This window comes from Drosophila arizonae, chromosome 5, assembly GCF_054131065.1.
Source record: "Drosophila arizonae isolate 15081-1271.41 chromosome 5, UAZ_ARI_1.0, whole genome shotgun sequence".
Lineage (NCBI taxonomy): Eukaryota > Metazoa > Arthropoda > Insecta > Diptera > Drosophilidae > Drosophila > Drosophila arizonae.
This window is the reverse complement of record NC_142925.1, coordinates 27,329,265-27,349,444: the sequence shown is the minus strand read 5'-3', so window position 1 is coordinate 27,349,444 and position 20,180 is coordinate 27,329,265. Positions and strand designations below refer to the sequence as shown.

General features: G+C 43.6%; 2 protein-coding genes across 3 annotated transcripts in view; one reads left to right on the top strand and one right to left on the bottom strand.

The window, feature by feature from the left end:
- Positions 1–6,114: 6,114 nt before the first annotated feature.
- On the top strand, positions 6,115–17,415 carry LOC149268906 (uncharacterized). Its single transcript, XM_089469771.1, has 2 exons — positions 6,115–6,679; positions 14,845–17,415. The coding sequence occupies exon 2, from the start codon at positions 14,857–14,859 to the stop codon at positions 16,318–16,320; it is 1,464 nt and encodes a 487-aa protein (XP_089325897.1). The 5' UTR covers positions 6,115–6,679; positions 14,845–14,856; the 3' UTR covers positions 16,321–17,415.
- Positions 17,416–19,554: 2,139 nt separating this feature from the next.
- Positions 19,555–20,180, bottom strand: part of ppk29 (pickpocket 29) — a 344,359-nt gene continuing 343,733 nt past the window's right edge. For both annotated transcript variants that reach the window (XM_089469773.1, XM_089469772.1), the window contains one exon: positions 19,555–19,925. In XM_089469773.1, the coding sequence (XP_089325899.1) occupies positions 19,822–19,925 (104 nt within the window). In that variant the 3' untranslated portion in view covers positions 19,555–19,821. The remainder of the gene's footprint in view (positions 19,926–20,180) is intronic.

The following is a 20,180-nucleotide window of genomic DNA, read 5'->3' as shown; positions in this document are numbered from 1 at the left end:
ATCTGCCTGAACGGTGGCTTCGATGCAGTATGTGCAGAGCTCAAGTCAAACCTCAAATTTAGAGTAATTTCAGCCTACATAGCACCAAACAGGAGATTTTCTATGAACAATCTCCAAAATGTTTTAGAATCCTCAAACATACCCGTGCTAGTCACTGGCGACTTTAATGGTTGGCATAAAAACTGGGGCTCAAACATTAATAATCATAGGGGCAAAATACTCGACAAATTCATAACTCAATCAAACTACATCCTACTAAATGACGGTTCACCAACACACCTTAGCACCCACAAATATCGACATAACCTTTAGCAGTCCAATTCTACAACTTGACAGCACATGGTACACAGAAAATGATCTCTTCGGTAGCGACCACTTCCGTATCATAATTAACCTTTTTAACTCGTATCCAACTAGAACACAACACACATCCTCCAAACCCATCTTCATCACTGATAAAGCAAATTGGGAACGATTTTCAGAACTCTCAGAAGAATACTCATCACAACTAAAACCAAGCACTAACATAAACAAAGAAACAGCCACAATACAAAAAATAATTATATCCAGTGCACACAAAACAATCCCTCAGACACACCCTACGTCCAAACCGTATTATGTACCTTGCACTATAGGAAAAAAACCCGAAATTTTGGCATAAATACAATTTTTTTTTATCAATTTTTAACCTTTTTTTTTATTTTCCAATAATAAATATCTTAACTAATATAAAATGAATTTTTTTTAAATTTTATGGACTGCCCCTACTATATAACGCGGGGCTGCAAGTCAGCTGACCCAGAGTTGCTTTGTATGCAAAAAAAAACGCGGGAAAAATTGTGCAACTTTGAAGTTTAGTACTGCGGTAAATAAAAATAAAATTTATAACTTTAAAAATGGAAAACATTACTGATGGTATGTACTATAAATTGTCAATTCAAATTTTTGAGTTCATTTGTTTACTTGTCTAATTGTTCAATGTTTTGTTGTTGTGTATTTTAGCTAAAAAATAACAAAATAGTTCGTGTTTCGTGGAACATAACTTACAAATAGAGGAGACTAGTGATGAAGTTTAATTGCAAACGTGTTGCCTGAAACTTCTATTATTAGAGACTTTTAACCGTTTTTGCTCCTTTTTGCTCCATTTCGAAAAAATAACGTTTTTATAGCTAAGTATGAGTTTACGCGCTCAGAGCTTCTAGACGTATGGGCAAGCAACAATCGCCAAGCAGACGCGGTGAAATTGTTTATGATTGAAAAAATTAATAATAATGTGGATGAAAATGTAGAAAACAGTATTTCTACCCAAGTAGCCTTTGTTTAAAGATATTTTCCCAGATGTAACCGTAATCTGCATAGATTCAAAGCAACACATTCACGGTGGGTCGAGGGCAAAATATTTATCAACTTAAAAGAAGTTAAGTCCTCGCAAGATAAAGCTGGCCGTAAAGAACTTACTTATGAAGAAGCAGGAAGTCGGCTGAAGAGAAAATTAGCTTCTGATCTTGCAAGTCAAGAAGAACACACAACCCAACTGTTTATACATGCTGCATCGGTTTCAGCAAAAAAATGCAAAGAAAATGATATGGCATTCGTTCTACGAAAAACAATGCACAGTGAGAATGCGAGTGAGATAAGAAAGAAAATAGAAGGAAATTTACCAACTTCTATAGAACCATCTGAAGCATTGGCTTTTCTTATTGAAAACGGGTTAACAAAAGAGCAGTATGGAAACATTAAGTTGATCTGTAAACAACACGAAATGGGTCTTATAGTTAATAAACCCAAACAGAACGGTAGTGGAAGCAGTAATGATGGAAACACCGCCCGAAGAGCGTTTTCAGATCCTAGAAAGTTTTCTGACATACTAAATCTCAATTATGAAGTTATCAGGAACTTTCATATAATATTAATTGCTATCTCATCCGAACATTATATAAATAGCGATAAATTTAGAGCTTTCTGCGTCCGTACATTTGAAATATATATGAATAACTATTCTTGGTATCCCATGTCCCCAACTGTGCACAAAGTTTTGATCCATGGATACCAAATAATGGATAGCTGCATAGTTCCTGTTGGTGTTCTCGGAGAAAACGCATCAGAAGCTCGAAACAAAATTTATAAAAATGACAGAAGGTCGCATGCCAGAAAGAGCAGTAGGCTAAACAACATCACTGATGTTTTTCACAGGACATTAGATTCATCTGATCCGCTTTTGTCAAGTCTCTGTCTTAAAAAAAGACAGAAGCTTCACAAAAAATTAAAATTTCCAAGCGAAGTGATTGATCTGTTTGCTCTGATTGAGCCTCCGCAAATCGCGCATCAATTTACAAATGAAACAGAAAGTTTAGAAGCTGAAGATGACGATGAGGATGATGCAAACAATTTCGACCCGAATATCGAATTGGATGAAGAAAATTATGATTATTGATGTTAATTTTTGGAGATGTGGTAATTATTGTAAAATAAAAATACAACATTTTTTTTCATATTTTTCTTAATTTTACAGGGTATCAACGGAATGAAAATACACATTTTAATTTTTTTATTATATAATAAGCTGTACACATTTATTTTTATATGAAAATATGTAATGTAAGATATATATAATATATTTAAAAAATTTATGTCTGAAGTACACATGATTTCATTAATGGGTAACAAGGAGGCGGGGAGAAGGCGTGGTCAAATCGTAAAAAAAAAAAATTCGAAATTCTAACTTAGTCTATCTTAGGTGTATGTAAAATTTCAACCTCCTAGCTCTATTTTTAGAATTGATGCCAACATTTCGGGCTTTTTTCCTATAGTGCCTTGGTGGAACAACAATCTACAAAAACTTAGAGACGACAAAGTCAAGAAATGGCACATACTGAAAAGAAACATCTGTACCCAGAACATTATTCAATTTAAACGTGCGAATGCCAAATTTAAAAGAACCCTAAGAGAAGCTAAAAAACATAGTATCCTAAAATTCACGACACAAATAGCACCCGACACACCTCCAAAGTCAATTTGGAGTAATATCAGACGCTTTTGCGGCCTAAACCCCAAAAAACACATCCATTGCATCCTAAACCCAGTAACTAACCAAAATACCACCAACAAAGCAGAAATAGCAGAACTCTTCTGCTAAAAATTCTCAAACTCATCATCCGACCACAATTTCTCCATGACCTTTATAAATACAAAACAAGCATCACTGAACAACCTACTCAATCACACATATACCCCCAGCAAAAGTGCTACAGAAATAGAAAATGAAATAACACTAGTCGAATTTACGTCAGCTTTAAACACATTAAAAGGTAACACACCCGGTATAGACAGAATAAACTACGCCATGATAAAAAATCTGGACAGGAAAACAAAATACCGTATAATCAACCTCCAAAACTCTATACTAAACAATTACATCCCCCAAGCCTACAAGAATAGTATAATAATCCCAATATCAAAACCCAACACAGACAAAACCGCACTAAACTCCTACCGACCAATATCACTCAACTCGTGTCTATCAAAAGTCCTAGACAAAATAGTAGCAAAGCGACTGTGGTGGTTTGTCTCCAACGACAAATTAATCCATATCAGTCAAACAGGATTCAAGAAGGGGAAATCTGCTATAGATAGCCTATTGTTGATAGACCATCTTCTAGCAAGATCCATCTCCAGAAGAAACCACACGTCTATAATATCCCTCGACTTTGAAAAAGCTTTTGACAGAATCGGACTACACTCAATACTTGACCAACTTATGGAATGGAAAACGGGACCCAAAATACTAAACTACATAAAAAATTTCATGACAAACAGAAAAATTACAGTAGGAATAAACACCAACATCTCACCCTTCCACCCCATCCACAACGGCATCCCAGAGGGCTCACCACTCTCAGTGATCCTTTTTGTAATAGCATACAACAAGCTCGCCGAAAAGCTCACCAAAATATTAGCCTAAGCGCCTACGCAGACGATTTTAATATAATACTTAAACTAACAAGTAAGAAAGCTCCAGTCGAGACTGCTCGACTAGGAGATACCCTGAACCCTCCAAGCTGATATTCTAATCATTCTGCACTTCTTTTATGCACACATACATACACATGTATCCACACGCACGCATAAGCCTGCGCTCTGCTAACTGCGCAGTAAGCAGCGAGTGCGCTTGGGCTGCGCTGCAGTGTGGGCAATATTATGAGAATTTATTTGTTAAATAATTTCTTTTGTAGACATACGATCTTAATGAAACTTTTAGAGCGTAATCATATGGTGAATATGTGTGTATATTCCAAAGCCCAAGTCTCTAGTATTTGAAATACGCTTTTTACAAAAGTGATGGTGAGGGGGTGAATTTAAGGGTGGGGGGTAAATTTTAACAAAAACCGAAATTGTATAAATTGCATATAAGCATACATTAAAAATTTGGAGACTCTAGCAATAAGGGTGTAGAAGATATAATTTTATAACTGGTTTTCGATAAGGTTTTTTATCGATAAAAAAAGATCGGGATGAGTTATCGATTTTTAATGATAAACTTGATATGCGCGCTGTAATTACGGACATTTTAAAAAAAATTTGAAGTCTCTAGCTCTTATATCTTCTGAAATCGACGCGTTCATACATACGGACGGACGGACGGACGGACGGACGGACGGACGGACAGACAGACGGACAGGGCCAAATCGACTCAGCTCGTCGCCCTGATCAAGAATATATATACTTTGTGGGGTCTGCCACGCCTCCTTCTGCCCGTTACATACTTTTAACAAAACCATTATACCCTGATTTCCCATTTTCAATGGGTTCAGGGTATAAAAAACAGAAAAAAACATTAATATAAACATAAGCCCAATCCTCAGAACCATACATAACTAAGCCGAATACTCAGGTGCCAAGCTATCCACCAACAAATGCAAGCATATGCACGTCTGCAGAAAGCACAATTGTAAATGCTTATTATCAACAGGAAGCATACATATCCAGAACGTCGCATCACTAAAAATACTTGGACTTCACTTTAACAACAAATACAGATGGAACAAACACACGGAACAACTCACGCACTCCCTTCAGCAAGCAATTAACATAATAAAATGTCTCGCAAGTCCTAAATTCAATTGTAACACATCCACACTTATAAATGTCACAAAATCAATACTCAACTCCAAGGCAGACTACGGTCTTCCCATCTATGGACACTGCCCAAAAACTACTTTGCGACCTATAAAGTCAAAAATCATCACAGGCCTCAGAATCGCCCTTGGGGCATTCAAAACCACACCCTCCCATAACATTCTATACGAAGCCAGAGTCCCCTCATTAGAAGACAGACGCGAACTACTAACAGCCACCCTCGTAAAAACCCTGATCACAGCAAAAAACTCCCCACTACAGAAAATACTAAAAACATACCGACCCCCTAGACGCTCACAATACAACTCAACAATAGATCTAATAATAAAATATAGCAAAGAAACACAACCTACCCTTTCAGCCCGCAAAACTACTTACTCTGACCGCTCCATGGAATGCTACCCAAATAATCACAGACACGACACTGAGGAACCTTAATAAAAACAAGTAAGAAAGCTCTAGTCGAGACTGCTCGACTACGAGATCCCCTGAACCCTTGGAGCAATAGATATTTCAATAATTCTTCACGTCTTTCAGCTTACACAAGAAACACGCACACACACACGCACGTACGCACACACAGACATACATACACACACACGCATATAGACACACATACACACACAAACACGCATACACACACAAACGCATACACATACACACACACATACACAAACACATACACACACATACACAAACATTTACATACATATACACACACAAGCATAAACACGCATGGGCGGCAGTGAGCGCTTACTATGAGAACTTAATTGCTTAATAACTTTTTTTCTGGACGTACGATCTTCATGAAACTTTCAGATTATGATTATAACATAGATATGCATGTAATTGCTAAAGCACAAGTTTCTAGTATTTGAAATACGCTTTTTACAAAAGTGAGGGTGAGGGGGTGAATTTAAGGGTGGGGGGTAAATTTTAACAAAAACCGAAATTGTATAAATTGCATGTAAGCATACATTAAAAATTTGGAGACTCTGTAAGGTGGCCTTTTTGCCCACCTTACATTTTTGGCATTATAGCGGTCGAGGTTACTGAAATTTGTAGTGAGTAAGTTAGCATTAAGATATATTTGTAGTGAGTAAGTTAGTAGTAAGATATATTTGTAGTGAGTAGGTTAGTAGTAGGCCATATTTTGTAGCAAGTAAGTTGGTTAGTAGGTTATATTTCGTAGTATGTAAGATAGTGAATGGAAAAAGAAATGAATTGGATTATAGTCGTTAAGTTTATATTTGAATTATCGATTGTTTTGTTAGATAAGTAAGTAGATAAAGGTATCATAGTCGTTAGCTTTAGATAGTAAGCAAAATTCAAATGAGTGGGCGGGCACGCGATCAGCAATGCAACCATGCAGCTCGAAAGCTCGCGGTGGTGAATTGCATTGCTGGTCGCGTGGTGAAATCTGCAGAGCGCAAGGAAAGGCTTGAAAGCTGCGCGCAGATTTTAATTAGTTTTGAGCGCTCAACGCGAACGGTCGATGTCAAAGAAAATAATAAACGGATAGGCGAGGGGTAGGAAACGCGAGGTAATATGGAATAAAAATGTTAACGTATTTAGAAATGATTGTGTTCTCATTCGTAGTTGATTTGGTAATAATAACCCACTAATAATCTTAACATTACTAACCGGTGGTTAGCACGAGGGCAATCCTGTGCGCCAGACGGCCAAAACTCTGGCACACAAAACCGCGTGGTCTGGAGTGAACGCCGGCGTCAACGCTGGGCGTTCCTCGATCTGCGGTCCACCATTTGTAGTAGAATAGCCCCACTAACACCCCGCAATATGCCTTTGTAGCCCCGACCCCAGCAATCTGGAGTGCGTTTAGCCGCGCCACTCGATCGCTGCAGCCATCCCACGTGCAAACGTGTGGGGGCGTGGTCGGCGAGTTCGGGCTGCGTGGCCATTTAATACGTAATAACTCCCCCATCCTCTCCCATTTCTCTAACTCGTAGTCCCGTAGTAATTTACAAATGTCTTGTAAGTTGTGGCCCTGGGCAGACTGAAGCTCTGACCCCGGCTGGAAAATTCTAACTTTACAAGTGGCGCCCGAGCAGGGACCTGCGGGGCTAGAGAGAGTGTGGTATACGGGCGGCGTAAAATCCCGCCGGCATACCCAAATAGAGGTTATGGTAAAATTGTTGGTGGCGGTTAATGTGGACAGAGTAGTGGGCATGTGAAAGTGAATAAAAGGAGGGAAACTAAGAACATTCGCGAAAAGCGTGAAAATTTAAAGCGAATATGCCTTACGACGGCCACGGGGTCGGGGCAAAAATTTCGAGAAGTGTCAAGTGAAAAGAAGAAAAAGTACAGTGCGCGCGCAAATATTACGCAGAAGCGTAAATCGAATACGCATATGCATAAGCATATGCACGCGCGGGGGCAGCGTCGCGAACATTGCCGAAATCCAGCGAGAGAGAAGAGAGGCGGCCGAAGAGAGGTGGTAAGAGTGTAAAACGAGAGTAAGTGAAAGGGAAGTTAAATTGTGAAGGGTATTAGCGCACGCACATATAAGCGTGCATAGATATGTGTATGTATGTATGTGTATATATATATGTACATATATATATGTGCGCATTTGTCTATGCGCGCATTACAAGATATTCACCACTAATTTTTACATGCACATATATATATACATATACATGTGCGCTTTATTAAACGTTTTGCTATTCACTCTCTCTATGACAATTTTATATGCGTGTATGAATAGTGAAGGGTACTTGGCGAGAGAGTGAAGAATTTTGTGCATAGGCGAAAGGGTAAGCATGCATGTGTATATATGCATAGGTGCAAGCGAGAAGGCCAGTGCAAATGTATAAATATGTATGCGTGAATAGATCAAGAGAGTGAGAGAGCAATCGGTTAAGCGTAGGCGTGTGATTGTGCGCATATGACACTGAGTGAATTTTGACATAGATGAGCTTGCGCGTGAAAGAGAATGCATGTGTGATTAAGCGCATATGACACGAGGCTAATAGTTGAAAATGAGAGTGGACAGTGGGCCGAAGCCGATATAAAATAAAGTGAATTGTGAACAAATAATAAGCGAGACTTAAATCAATAATAATAAATAAATAAATAAATATTAAATGAATAAAATAATAAATAATCAAATAAATAGAAATGTATAAATGAATAAAATTTATAATAAAGAAAATTTATAAATAATAAAATTTATAAATAAATAAAAATTTAGAAATAAATAAATTTACAGAAAATAGAAAGAAAGAAAAGAAAGAAAAAATGGAGAAATAAAGAAAAATTATAAATAATAAAATTTATAAATAAATAAAAAGTATAAAGAAATAAAATTATAAAGAAAGAAAATTAGAAAGAAATAAAAATTATAAATAAAATAAAATTATAAATAAATAAAAATTTATAAATAAATAAAAATTATAAATAAATAAAATTAAATAAATAAAAATCTGTAAATAAATAAAATTATAAATAAATAAAAATTATAAATAAATAAAATTTATAAATAAATAAATTTATAAATAATAAAAGCTTTAATAATGAAAATTATAAAAATGAACAAATGAATAAATAAATATAAATTGGTAATAATTAATAACAGGTAAATAAATAAATAATTCATGATTATACAACAAAAAGATAAAGGTTAGGTTAGAGTGCAGAGGATAAGGTTAGAGTGCATGACAATCGGGTCGGTGAGAAGTGAAATGAAGAGAGACGAAACCCAGTGGGGTCAAAGTAGGTCATGAAGTGAAATGAAACGAAGTCAGTTGAACTAGGCGTAAAGAGGAACAAGGTGAAGTAGATGAGAAAAGGTAGAACGAAATAAGCGGATAGGAAATAAAAGAAATCGGGAAAACGGAAAGCGAAAGATAAGAAAAAAAAGGGGGATAAATGAATATAATTAAAACAAAAGTAAAGAAAACGAAATAAAACGAAGTATATTAAGAGAAATAAAGAGAAATAAAATAAAATAGATTAAGAGAAATAAAGAAGAATAAAATAAAATAGATTAAGAGCAATAAAGAAAAGGAAAATAAAATGAAATAGATTAAGAGAAATAAAGAAAACGAAACAAAAAAAAAAAAAATAAATAAAGAAAAGCGAAATAAAGCAAGAGAGATTAAGAATAATAAAGAAAGCAAAATAAAGATAAAAGCGAACCGAGAAAGGCAAAGAAAGAGAAATACAGTAAATTGAGAAAAATAAAGAAAAGAAATAAAAGGAAGTACATTAAGAAGAAGAAGATAAGAGAGAGTAAAATAGATTAAGACGAATAAAGAAAAGTAAACCAAAACTAGAATAAATGTAACATAAAATAGATTAAGACAAACAGAATTGTATAACATAAGGAAATTTGAAAAAAAAGAGAAAAAAAAAATATAAATAAATATATAATAATAAAGAAAGGTTAAAAAAAAAAAAAAAAAAAAAAAAAAAAAAGGAGGAAGAGAAAAAAAAGGAGGAAAGAAAAGAAAAAAAAAGGAGAGAGAGAAAAAAAAAGGGGGAAGAATAAAGAAAGAAAAGAAAATTTTAGTAAATAATGGAAGGAGCAACACCCCACATTTCGGGATTAAGCGTCGGCTGGGTTTACCAGCGCTGCAAAGAGGAACTGATAGCGGTTGCACGAGATCTCGGCCTTGACGACGAGGGCCGCGTGGAAGATTTAAGAAAGAGATTGTCATCCTACATCCAGGGCGGTGGCTATTCGGCGGAAGTCAAAGGGCGACTGACTGAATGGGAAGCACGTTTCTCTTCGGGAGGCGCGATGTCGAGCATGGGCAGCCGCGCATACCAAAAGTCAGAGCCCGACCTACGAAAGATCCAGGAGAGCGGTTCCGCTTCGACGGCGCCGCTGAGGCTTAGCGTACCGACGGCGAGCAGCATGGCTGGGAGCCGGAGGGACGAAAAGTCGAAGGGATCTGGCAATGGAGGCGAGATGAGTGTTGAGCGTCGGACTCCAGTGTTCTCACCGCCACCAGAGAGGCACCCGCCGTGGAATATCGCCGAGCAAGTCAGGAAGTGGGGAATGAAGTATGACGGTCGATCGGATCCCCTCGGTTTCATCGAGATCCTGGAAGAGCGAGCCATAACTTATGGGATCGAGTTGGACAGGATGCCGAGGGCACTAAGCGAGGTGTTGGTAGACAAGGCGGCCAAGTGGTTCCTGACCAGTGGGCTAAGAGATGTGCCCTGGTTGGAATTTAAGAAGGAGTTCTTGGACTTCTTCTTACCTCCCCAATACCTCGAGCGTTTGGAGGACCAAATCCGGGCGCGCCGGCAACGGGAGGGCGAACCTTTCAAGGACTACTTGATTGAGCTACGCCTCCTGATGCGACAGGCTAGATACAGCCCGGCCCAAGAGTTGAACAGGGCTTACGAGAACGCATCCCCGGAATACAGACTGTACGTACGGAGGCACGATTTCTCGTCTCTAACGCAGCTGACCCAGATGGCCGCGGAGTTCGAGAACGTGAGGAGTCAACAGAGAGAACAAGGAAGGAAGGCTACGGTGGAGACCGGCTGGCCCAAGCCAGTGGAGGCGCGGCAGAATAATCCGTTCCGCGCAAAGACATCTGTTCCCCGATCTGGAGGACAAGTTGAAGGGCGGACGGAGACGCCGGTGGCGACGCAGTCGGCGGAGGCAACTAGCCGGATGATGTCACAGGATGCTGGACCCAGGCCAAGTCGAGTTTGTTATCGATGCGCACAACCTGGACACTTCGCGCGAGAATGTCGTAACGCGCCAGTGTTGTTCTGCTGGCGTTGCGGGCAGCAAGGCCGGACTGCGAGGGAGTGCTGCGAACGAGACAGCTCGGGAAACGGCCAAGGGCGCCCTCCAAGAGAGCGGAGCGGCGCCAATTAAAAACGGAAGATGAGGAGAGGAACCCGCTCCGAGTAAAGGAGTGGAAGATCGTCGCGTCGGTAACGGTCGGGGGTCAAAGGATGACTGCCACGATCGACACTGGAGCTACACGCAGTTTTGTTAGTGAGGACTGCGTGCGCCGACGGACGATAGGAGGCGAGCGTTGCCAAGTTGAGTCGCGGATCAGATTGGCCGATGGATCAGCACTAAACGTCACGGAGATGGTGAGGACGGATGTGAGCCTGGCAGGCAAAACGGCGGAAGCAAACTTGCTAATAATGCCGACCATGCTAGACCATGTCATCCTCGGCATGGACTTCCTGTGCGCCATTGGTACTACGGTGCGTTGCGGCAACGCGGAGCTCGAGATGAGGATGATAGACGACGTGGGAGATGGCGCATCGCCACCAAATGGACAGCGAGTGGAGCAAGGCAACAGGCGTCTTGGAGAGCAACGCCAGTTCGTCGAAGGAGTGAAGGAGTTGGGCTCGGAGGCGTCGCACGAGGCCGCAACGACAAAAGAGGGCCCAAAGTCGGCAATCGCAGTGTCAACGATCGGCGTCCAGCAAGCGTCGAGCCAAGGCACACTGCCCGACGAGAACAGAGGCAAGAGGGAAGGAATGGAAAAGGGAACGCCGAAGGAGAGACTTAGAGGGAGTCTCCCAGCGACAAGGAGAGACAGAAAGGAAAGAAACGAGCTAATTGAAGACAAAAGGGGAGCTGAGCCTCCCGCGAGAGTTGTAAAACAGAGCGAGGACTTGAGGAGCGGACCCGAGGAGTGGTCGCCGGAGTTCAAATCAGTCGAATTAGAGAAGGAAGGTGAGCCCGAGGGCGGCCCACCGACAGGAGAAGCAGCAGAGAGCGAATACGGAGGATATAAACGATCCGCGCCCAATAGTAAGGAGTGGCCGGATGAGTTAGAGACGAGAGAAGCAACGGAGAGCGAGTACGGAGGATATGAACGATCCGCGCCCAATAGTAAGGAGTGGCCGGATGATTTAGAGAAAGAACTGCAGGAGTTCCTCGAGGCAGAGTTGGCATTGTTCGAGGACCTCGAGGGCGTGACGCACATCGCTGAGCATAGCATCCGGATGAAGGACGACAAGCCTTTGAAGCAAAGGTACTACCCTAAAAATCCGGCTATGCAAAAGGTGATCAATGAACAGGTGGACGAGCTGCTTCAAGCTGGAGCGATTGAACCGTCGAAGAGCCCACACAGCGCACCCATAGTCTTAGTCAAGAAAAAGACTGGGGATTGGCGCATGTGCGTAGATTATCGACAGCTCAACGCCAACTCAGTCCCGGACGCGTATCCTGTTCCGCGGATTCTTCACATTTTGGAGAAACTACGACACGCACGATTTATATCTACGCTGGATCTAAAGAGCGGTTACTGGCAGATCCCAATGGCGGCGGATAGCAGGGAGTACACGGCGTTTACCGTACCAGGCAGAGGATTGTTCCAATGGCGAGTGATGCCATTCGGTTTGCATTCGGCGGGGGCGACATTCCAGAGGGCATTGGATACGGTCATCGGGCCCGACATGGAGCCTCACGCGTTTGCGTATCTAGACGACATAGTGGTCATCGGAGAGACGAAGGAGCAACACGTGGCCAACCTGAAGGAAGTTTTCCGGCGGTTGCGAAAGGCCAATCTCAGACTCAACAGAAAGAAATGTAGTTTCTTTCGGGAGAAGTTGGCGTACCTTGGCCATGTGATAAGCGGAGAGGGGATTTGCACTGATCCCGCGAAGGTCGAGGCGATCCAGAGCCTCCCATCGCCTTCGAATCTCAAGGAGCTGCGGCAATGCCTAGGAATGGCATCATGGTATCGACGCTTTGTACCAAACTTCGCGTCACTGGTACAACCGATGACGAAGCTGTTAAAGAAGGGCCAGAAGTGGATCTGGAGTGAGGAGCAGGAAGAGGCGTTGCAGAAACTCAAGGAGAGTTTAACGACCGCGCCTGTTCTGGCCTGTCCCGACTTCTCGGCCAAATTTGTGCTGCAGACCGACGCCAGCGACTACGGCCTCGGCGCAGTGCTGACGCAAGAAGTCGAGGGGCAGGAGCGAGTGATAGCATACGCCAGCCGGAAGTTACTGAAGGCGGAGCTAAACTACTCGGCAACGGAGAAGGAGTGCCTCGCAATCGTATGGGCGATCCGAAAGATGCGATGCTACCTGGAGGGTTACAGATTCGACGTCGTCACGGATCATCTAGCGCTGAAATGGCTCAACTCCATAGAAAGTCCCACGGGCCGGATCGCTCGTTGGGCGCTAGAGTTGCAGCAATATCAGTTCGACATACGTTATCGCCGAGGGAGCTTAAACGTAGTGGCCGACGCATTGTCCCGGCAGCCCATGGACAGTTGCGAGCAGGCCGTGGAAGAAAATCCTCCTTGCTGGTGGATAGCAAGGATGCGTGAAAGGATTGCAAAGGAGCCTGAGAAGTTCCAGGACTATGTGGAAGAAAATGGGCAGTTGTATCGGAATATAGGCCATCGGATAGACGAGGAAGATTTCATCCCATGGAAGCTCTGCGTCCCGAGCAGTTTGAGGGGCAGAGTGATGAGGGAGTGCCACGACGCTCCCACGGCCGGACATCAAGGAGTGAGGAAGACGGCGGCACGACTTGCGCAAAGGTACTATTGGCCGGGCATGTTCAGAGATGCCGCCAAATACGTGAAGTGTTGCGAGACGTGCCAAAGATTTAAATGCGTGCAACAAAAGCCAGCCGGGCATATGCTCACCAGACAGGTGGCGGAGCCAATGGCGGTCTTGTGCGCAGACTTCGTGGGACCTTTACCTCGTTCCAAACGTGGGAACACAATGTTGTTGGTGTTCCACGACGCTTTTGCCAAATGGGTGGAGCTGGTGCCGTTGAGGAAAGCGACTACCGCTCAGCTGCAACTGGCGTTCCGGGAACGCATAATCAGCCGATTTGGAGTGCCCAGGACGTTCGTTTGCGACAACGGCGTACAATTCACAAGCAGAAGTTTCAAGGCGTTTATGGAATCCTTGGGGGTGACACTCCAGCACACAGCGCCTTATACACCGCAGGAGAACCCGACGGAGAGAACAAATCGCACGGTGAAGACTATGATAGCTCAGTACATCGAAGGCCACCAGAGCTCATGGGACGAGCTGTTGCCGGAGATAACGCTAGCAGTCAACTCGAGCGTGGCCGACTCCACGGGCTTCACTCCAGCATTCCTGATGTTAGGGCGGGAGCCACGCCTACCCGCCGCTTTATACGACGAAGTCACTCCCGGTTCGGCGACCAGAGAGACCCGAGCCGAGGCCAGAGGAGTCAAAATGAAGGAGATTTTCGACATAGTGCGCAGTAACTTACAGCGAGCATCAAAGGATCAAGGCAGGCACTATAACTTGAGACGGCGTGACTGGAGACCAGCGTTGGGTTCGGCGGTGCTGTTGCGACAACATCAATTGTCGAACGCGGCGGACGGATTCGCGGCGAAACTAGCGCCCAAATTCGACGGCCCTTACAAGGTCGTTAAGTTCCTGTCCCCCAACGTGGTACGCCTGACGAAGGAGGGCGAGCGTAAGAGGAGGGTGGCCAACATTGCGCAGTTGAAGCCATTCCATCAAGAAGACGAAGAAAGCGACACGGTCCCGGAAAGCGAGACCGGGGAAACGGGGAATGAGGAGCAAACCCCGCTGTACCCGGCGAAGACAACCAAAGGCATTGACAGATCTACACATCTCATCAATCACTAACTTCCCCGTAGAGCCCCTTATTAACGCTAACACTAATGCAGTAGTTAGAGGGCCATTTCGGTCATTAACACGAATAAAAACAGAAGACTAAAGAATCTGAACTTACAGGGAAGTAACAGCATGGAAGACGTCATCGAGATTAGCAGTGACGACGAAGGCTCAGCCCGAGTCGAAGACGCGAGCAGCGATAGCACGGAGCCGTTCTCCAGGGAGGAGGCGCGGAGTCGGCCGAGGGACCCGAGGCTCGGTAGAGAGTATTACCGTCGCCAAGAGGAGCGGGCGCCGCCCCGGCGTGTACATACGGTCCTCCGCTCGACGGTGAACGTGGCGACCAGGATGGACGGCCTTATCCAACTGGTGCAGGCCAGATACACGACGGTGTATATCCAGGTGCCTAGGGGGGGCACCACGCCACCACTCGTGGAGGAGCCGCCATCTCCGCCCCGCCCACCGGGCAGCCCGAAGTCCGACGCGCGGAGATGTACAGAGGATGGAGCCCCGTCAAGGTGGGCGACGCCGACGCCGTGGACGGCGAGCGAAGATGAGGAGTTTCCACCAGAAATGGACAGCAGATCCCCGTCACGGGGGTGGGAAGGCGGCAGGGAGCATTGTCCCTCCGTCGAGGACCCCACCCCGGAGACCGCGGCGCGGGACGAAGTGGAGGAAGGGCACAGTGAGGTGTCCATAAGTTTCGGCGAAGAGTTCGAGGCCGAGGAGGCGAGTCCCGAGGAAGGCGGCGTTGCAAGCCCCATTCCTCGAGGGCTAGATGATGGATCCCCGTCACGGGGGTGGGAAGGCGGCAGGGAGCATTGTCCCTCCGTCGAGGACCCCATCCCGGAGACCGCGGCGCGGGACGGAGCGGAAGCAGAGCAGCTGAGCGTCCGAGTGGAAGATGCGAATCCCGAGGAGGACACCGCCACAGATCCTATTCCCCAACGCCGAACTGACGACGACGTTGAGAGGGACCAGCCGCCGGAACCAGCCGCCAGGGTCACGTTGCGATATACGCCGGGCACGGTCGAAAACCGGCGCCTGTCATGCTCGTCGCAGTCCAGCGCAGAGCGCCCGACAGATCAAGGCCAGGCGTCCAGGCGCAAGCGTCGTCGGCGACGACGAAGAGGACGACCAGTGCCCGCGCGCGAACCGGACACCCGCGCCCCGGCCAGTCGAAGAAATCTAACGGACGGCGCCGAGGGCCCATCCGCGCGTCGGCAGCGCAGAGAGCGCAGCCAGGTTGGGAGCGGCCGAGAACGCGACCAACGTCGAGACGAGTCGACGGAGGAGGAGAGGCGTCTATTGGCAGACATGGCGGAGCTGTTGGACGGATGGGAGGTGAGCCTTGAGGACGCGCTGGACGCAGAGGACGTGGAAGCGTTGAGGATGTTGCCGCTGATCCCCGTCAACTGGAGGATACGCCCTGCTGGCGTCGAGCTGAGCGAGGAGGTAATCCAACTCCTGAGGCGGGAGGTGGAAACACGTAGATGGCCGCACAGGAGAACCCGTTTCCGAGTTGCGGCGGGGGAACGGTCATACACAGTGACCATCAATTCATCGGGGGGCGTAACAGTCGCTCCGTCGAAGTAAGGGGGGGGTGTAAGGTGGCCTTTTTGCCCACCTTACATTTTTGGCATTATAGCGGTCGAGGTTACTGAAATTTGTAGTGAGTAAGTTAGCATTAAGATATATTTGTAGTGAGTAAGTTAGTAGTAAGATATATTTGTAGTGAGTAGGTTAGTAGTAGGCCATATTTTGTAGCAAGTAAGTTGGTTAGTAGGTTATATTTCGTAGTATGTAAGATAGTGAATGGAAAAAGAAATGAATTGGATTATAGTCGTTAAGTTTATATTTGAATTATCGATTGTTTTGTTAGATAAGTAAGTAGATAAAGGTATCATAGTCGTTAGCTTTAGATAGTAAGCAAAATTCAAATGAGTGGGCGGGCACGCGATCAGCAATGCAACCATGCAGCTCGAAAGCTCGCGGTGGTGAATTGCATTGCTGGTCGCGTGGTGAAATCTGCAGAGCGCAAGGAAAGGCTTGAAAGCTGCGCGCAGATTTTAATTAGTTTTGAGCGCTCAACGCGAACGGTCGATGTAAAGAAAATAATAAACGGATAGGCGAGGGGTAGGAAACACGAGGTAATATGGAATAAAAATGTTAACGTATTTAGAAATGATTGTGTTCTCATTCGTAGTTGATTTGGTAATAATAACCCACTAATAATCTTAACATTACTAACCGGTGGTTAGCACGAGGGCAATCCTGTGCGCCAGACGGCCAAAACTCTGGCACACAAAACCGCGTGGTCTGGAGTGAACGCCGGCGTCAACGCTGGGCGTTCCTCGATCTGCGGTCCACCATTTGTAGTAGAATAGCCCCACTAACATCCCGCAATACGCCTTTGTAGCCCCGACCCCAGCAATCTGGAGTGCGTTTAGCTGCGCCACTCGATCGCTGCAGCCATCCCACGTGCAAACGTGTGGGGGCGTGGTCGGCGAGTTCGGGCTGCGTGGCCATTTAATACGTAATAACTCCCCCATCCTCTCCCATTTCTCTAACTCGTAGTCCCGTAGTAATTTACAAATGTCTTGTAAGTTGTGGCCCTGGGCAGACTGAAGCTCTGACCCCGGCTGGAAAATTCTAACTTTACAACTCTAGCAATAAAGGTGTAGAAGATATAATTTTATAACTGGTTTTCGATAAGGTTTTTTATCGATAAAAAAAAGATCGGGATGAGTTATCGAATTTTAATGATAAACTTGATATGCGCGCTCTAATTACGGACATTTAAAAAAAATTTGAAGTCTCTAGCTCTTATATCTTCGGAAATCGACGCGTTCAAACATACGGACAGACGGAGGGACGGGCAGATGGACAGACAGACAGACTGACAGGGACAAATAGGCTCAGCTCGTCGCCCTAATCAAGAATATATATACTTTGTGGGGTCTGCCACGCCTCCTTCTGCCTGTTACATACATTTCAACAAAACCATTATATCCTGATTTCATATTGAATATGGGTTCAGGGTATAACAAGCAAGAAAGCTCTAGTCGAGACTGCTCGACTACGAGATCCCCTGAACCCTTGGAGCAATTGATATTTCAATAATTTTTCGCGTCCTTCAGCTAACACAAGAAACACGCACACACACAGTCTCTAGTATTTGAAATACGCTTTTTACAAAAGTAAATTTTAACAACAACCGAGAAATTGTATAAATTGCATATAATCATACATTAAAGATTTGGAGACTCTAGCAATAAAGGTGTAGAGGATATAATATTATAACTGGTTTTCGATAAGGTATTTTATCGATAAAAAATATCGGGATGAGTTATCGATTTTTAATGATAAACTTGATATGCGCGCTGTAATTACGGACATTTTAAAAAAATTTGAAGTCTCTAGCTCTTATATCTACTGAAATCGACGCGTTCATACATACGGACAGACAGACAGACGGACAGAGACAAATAGACTCAGCTCGTCGCCCTGATCAAGAATATATATACTTTGTGCGGTCTGCCACGCCTCCTTCTGCCTGTTACATACATTTCAACAAAACCATTTACCCTGTTTCCCATTGAAAATGGGTTCAGGGTATAAAAAGGGACAAAAGCAATTAACCCAAATGGCTACCCTGAGGTACACCAGACGAAACAAAGATATATGAGATATATAAATAGATATTAAAATCCCTCTGCGGAGAAAAATTTTCCAATACATCAGCAAAGCCAGCAAAATCAACAACCATTTTTCAATACACAAATCAAAACCAGCAAGGCGTAAAACGCAGTGAGTGTAACAAACTCATGTGATTTAGATCCTCATATTCGCGCATAAATTCTTTATATGCCTCCTTTAAGAGAGGATTGCGATTTAAGCGCCGTTCCAGTGACTCGAATCTTGGCTGACTCGTATGAAGATCAATAAATCTACCATCTGCTTGTTGGCGTACAGATCGAGTAAACATTTGCTCGCACTGCAGTTGCTGCCGTTGAACTTGTTGATTGGTTGGCTTAAATCTTCAATATGCTCTAGCATATTGAAATTGTTTTTGATTGACTCCTGTGAGAGAGAGTAGCGTCCACACACAATCCATCCGAGTAACGTTTTCTGAAGGGCTACGCTTAGGTTAGAACCCAATTTGATTTGTCCCATTGTAAGAATTGAAAAAAATGTTTCAGTTACAATAAGTAAATTGATATGCTGAGTTTTGTGAAACTTCTCATCAACTAAAGGTGTGTTCTTGGGTATGTTCCAAGATCAAATGTCGATGTCCGAATCCGGCTAATATGCAAAGTGTGACGTCACGCAGAAATCAATGGGCATCTTGAAATCCTCCAAGTGTGACTTGATTGTGGCTGAAGTGCCAAACTTGATGTATGCGTCTGACTTGCCTACGCTACAGATTCGCATATGCCGTTTGACCTTTGGCAAGCGTAGTGATTGTGCGAACTGTTCTGAGATAAAGTTCACCTGTGAGCAAGAATCCAATAGAGCACGGCCGATCCTATAGTTTCCAGATGCATCCATGACCTCGACGATGGCTGTTTCTAGAATGACCTGGTCTGTTCGATTGGAGTGTGTCGCAGTCGCAGTCGCAGTTCGAGCCTAGCTCGATTCGGACTTACCGCATGATTCCATGATTTAAGGCTGTCCAGAGACATGATTCGATCAACAACAACTTTATGATGATCACATTCACTGCCAGAGTTAAACCCAAATTACGCAAAATATTTAGTCGCGGAACGAAAAATGCAAGTGACAAATTTCACTCAACTGAGCATGCAGAATAATGCATGAAAGGAGAGAGGAGGTTTTAAAATGCACGAGAGGCAAGCAATTAGAGTTGTCCCAAATATAAGAATATAGGTATAAATTTAAGTTAAACAAATGAATATATGTGAATTAGCCCCACTGCAAATGCATTGTAATTTATGTTAATGTAATACATAACAAACTTTTTCACGCCAATAGTGAGGATACCGGGATAATGTTAACAATTTATCAGACGAGGGTAAGAGTAAAAGTTGCTATTTATTTTATAATTGAAAATACAAGCCGCTACATATATTTAGATTACTTTATACAATTATATATCTTATAGCTAAAAATTGATATTAGCTCTATAATGTTTAGTAAAGATGCTCCAATAAAAAGTCCGATAACACCTCCAATTGATACTTTAAATATATAAAAAGAATTATATTAATATTAAACGAGTAAGAAGTTGGTGATCATCGATCATCGTTTTTAAGAAAATATTGGTTTTGTGAAAGTTTGATAAGCTAATGATCGATCAAAAAATGTTCGCATTCAAAACCACAAGTCTCCAGTACTTCAGATACTTTATTTTTAATTCTTCGTATCCATCAACTGTATATACACAGTAAATATGAAGTCTCCAGGTTAAAATTAGGCTTAAACTAGTAAGAACG

Bases quoted from the DNA above. Each gene is read 5' to 3' on its own strand.
- LOC149268906 (XM_089469771.1), top strand. From the start codon at position 14,857: ATGGAAGACGTCATCGAGATTAGCAGTGACGACGAAGGCTCAGCCCGA.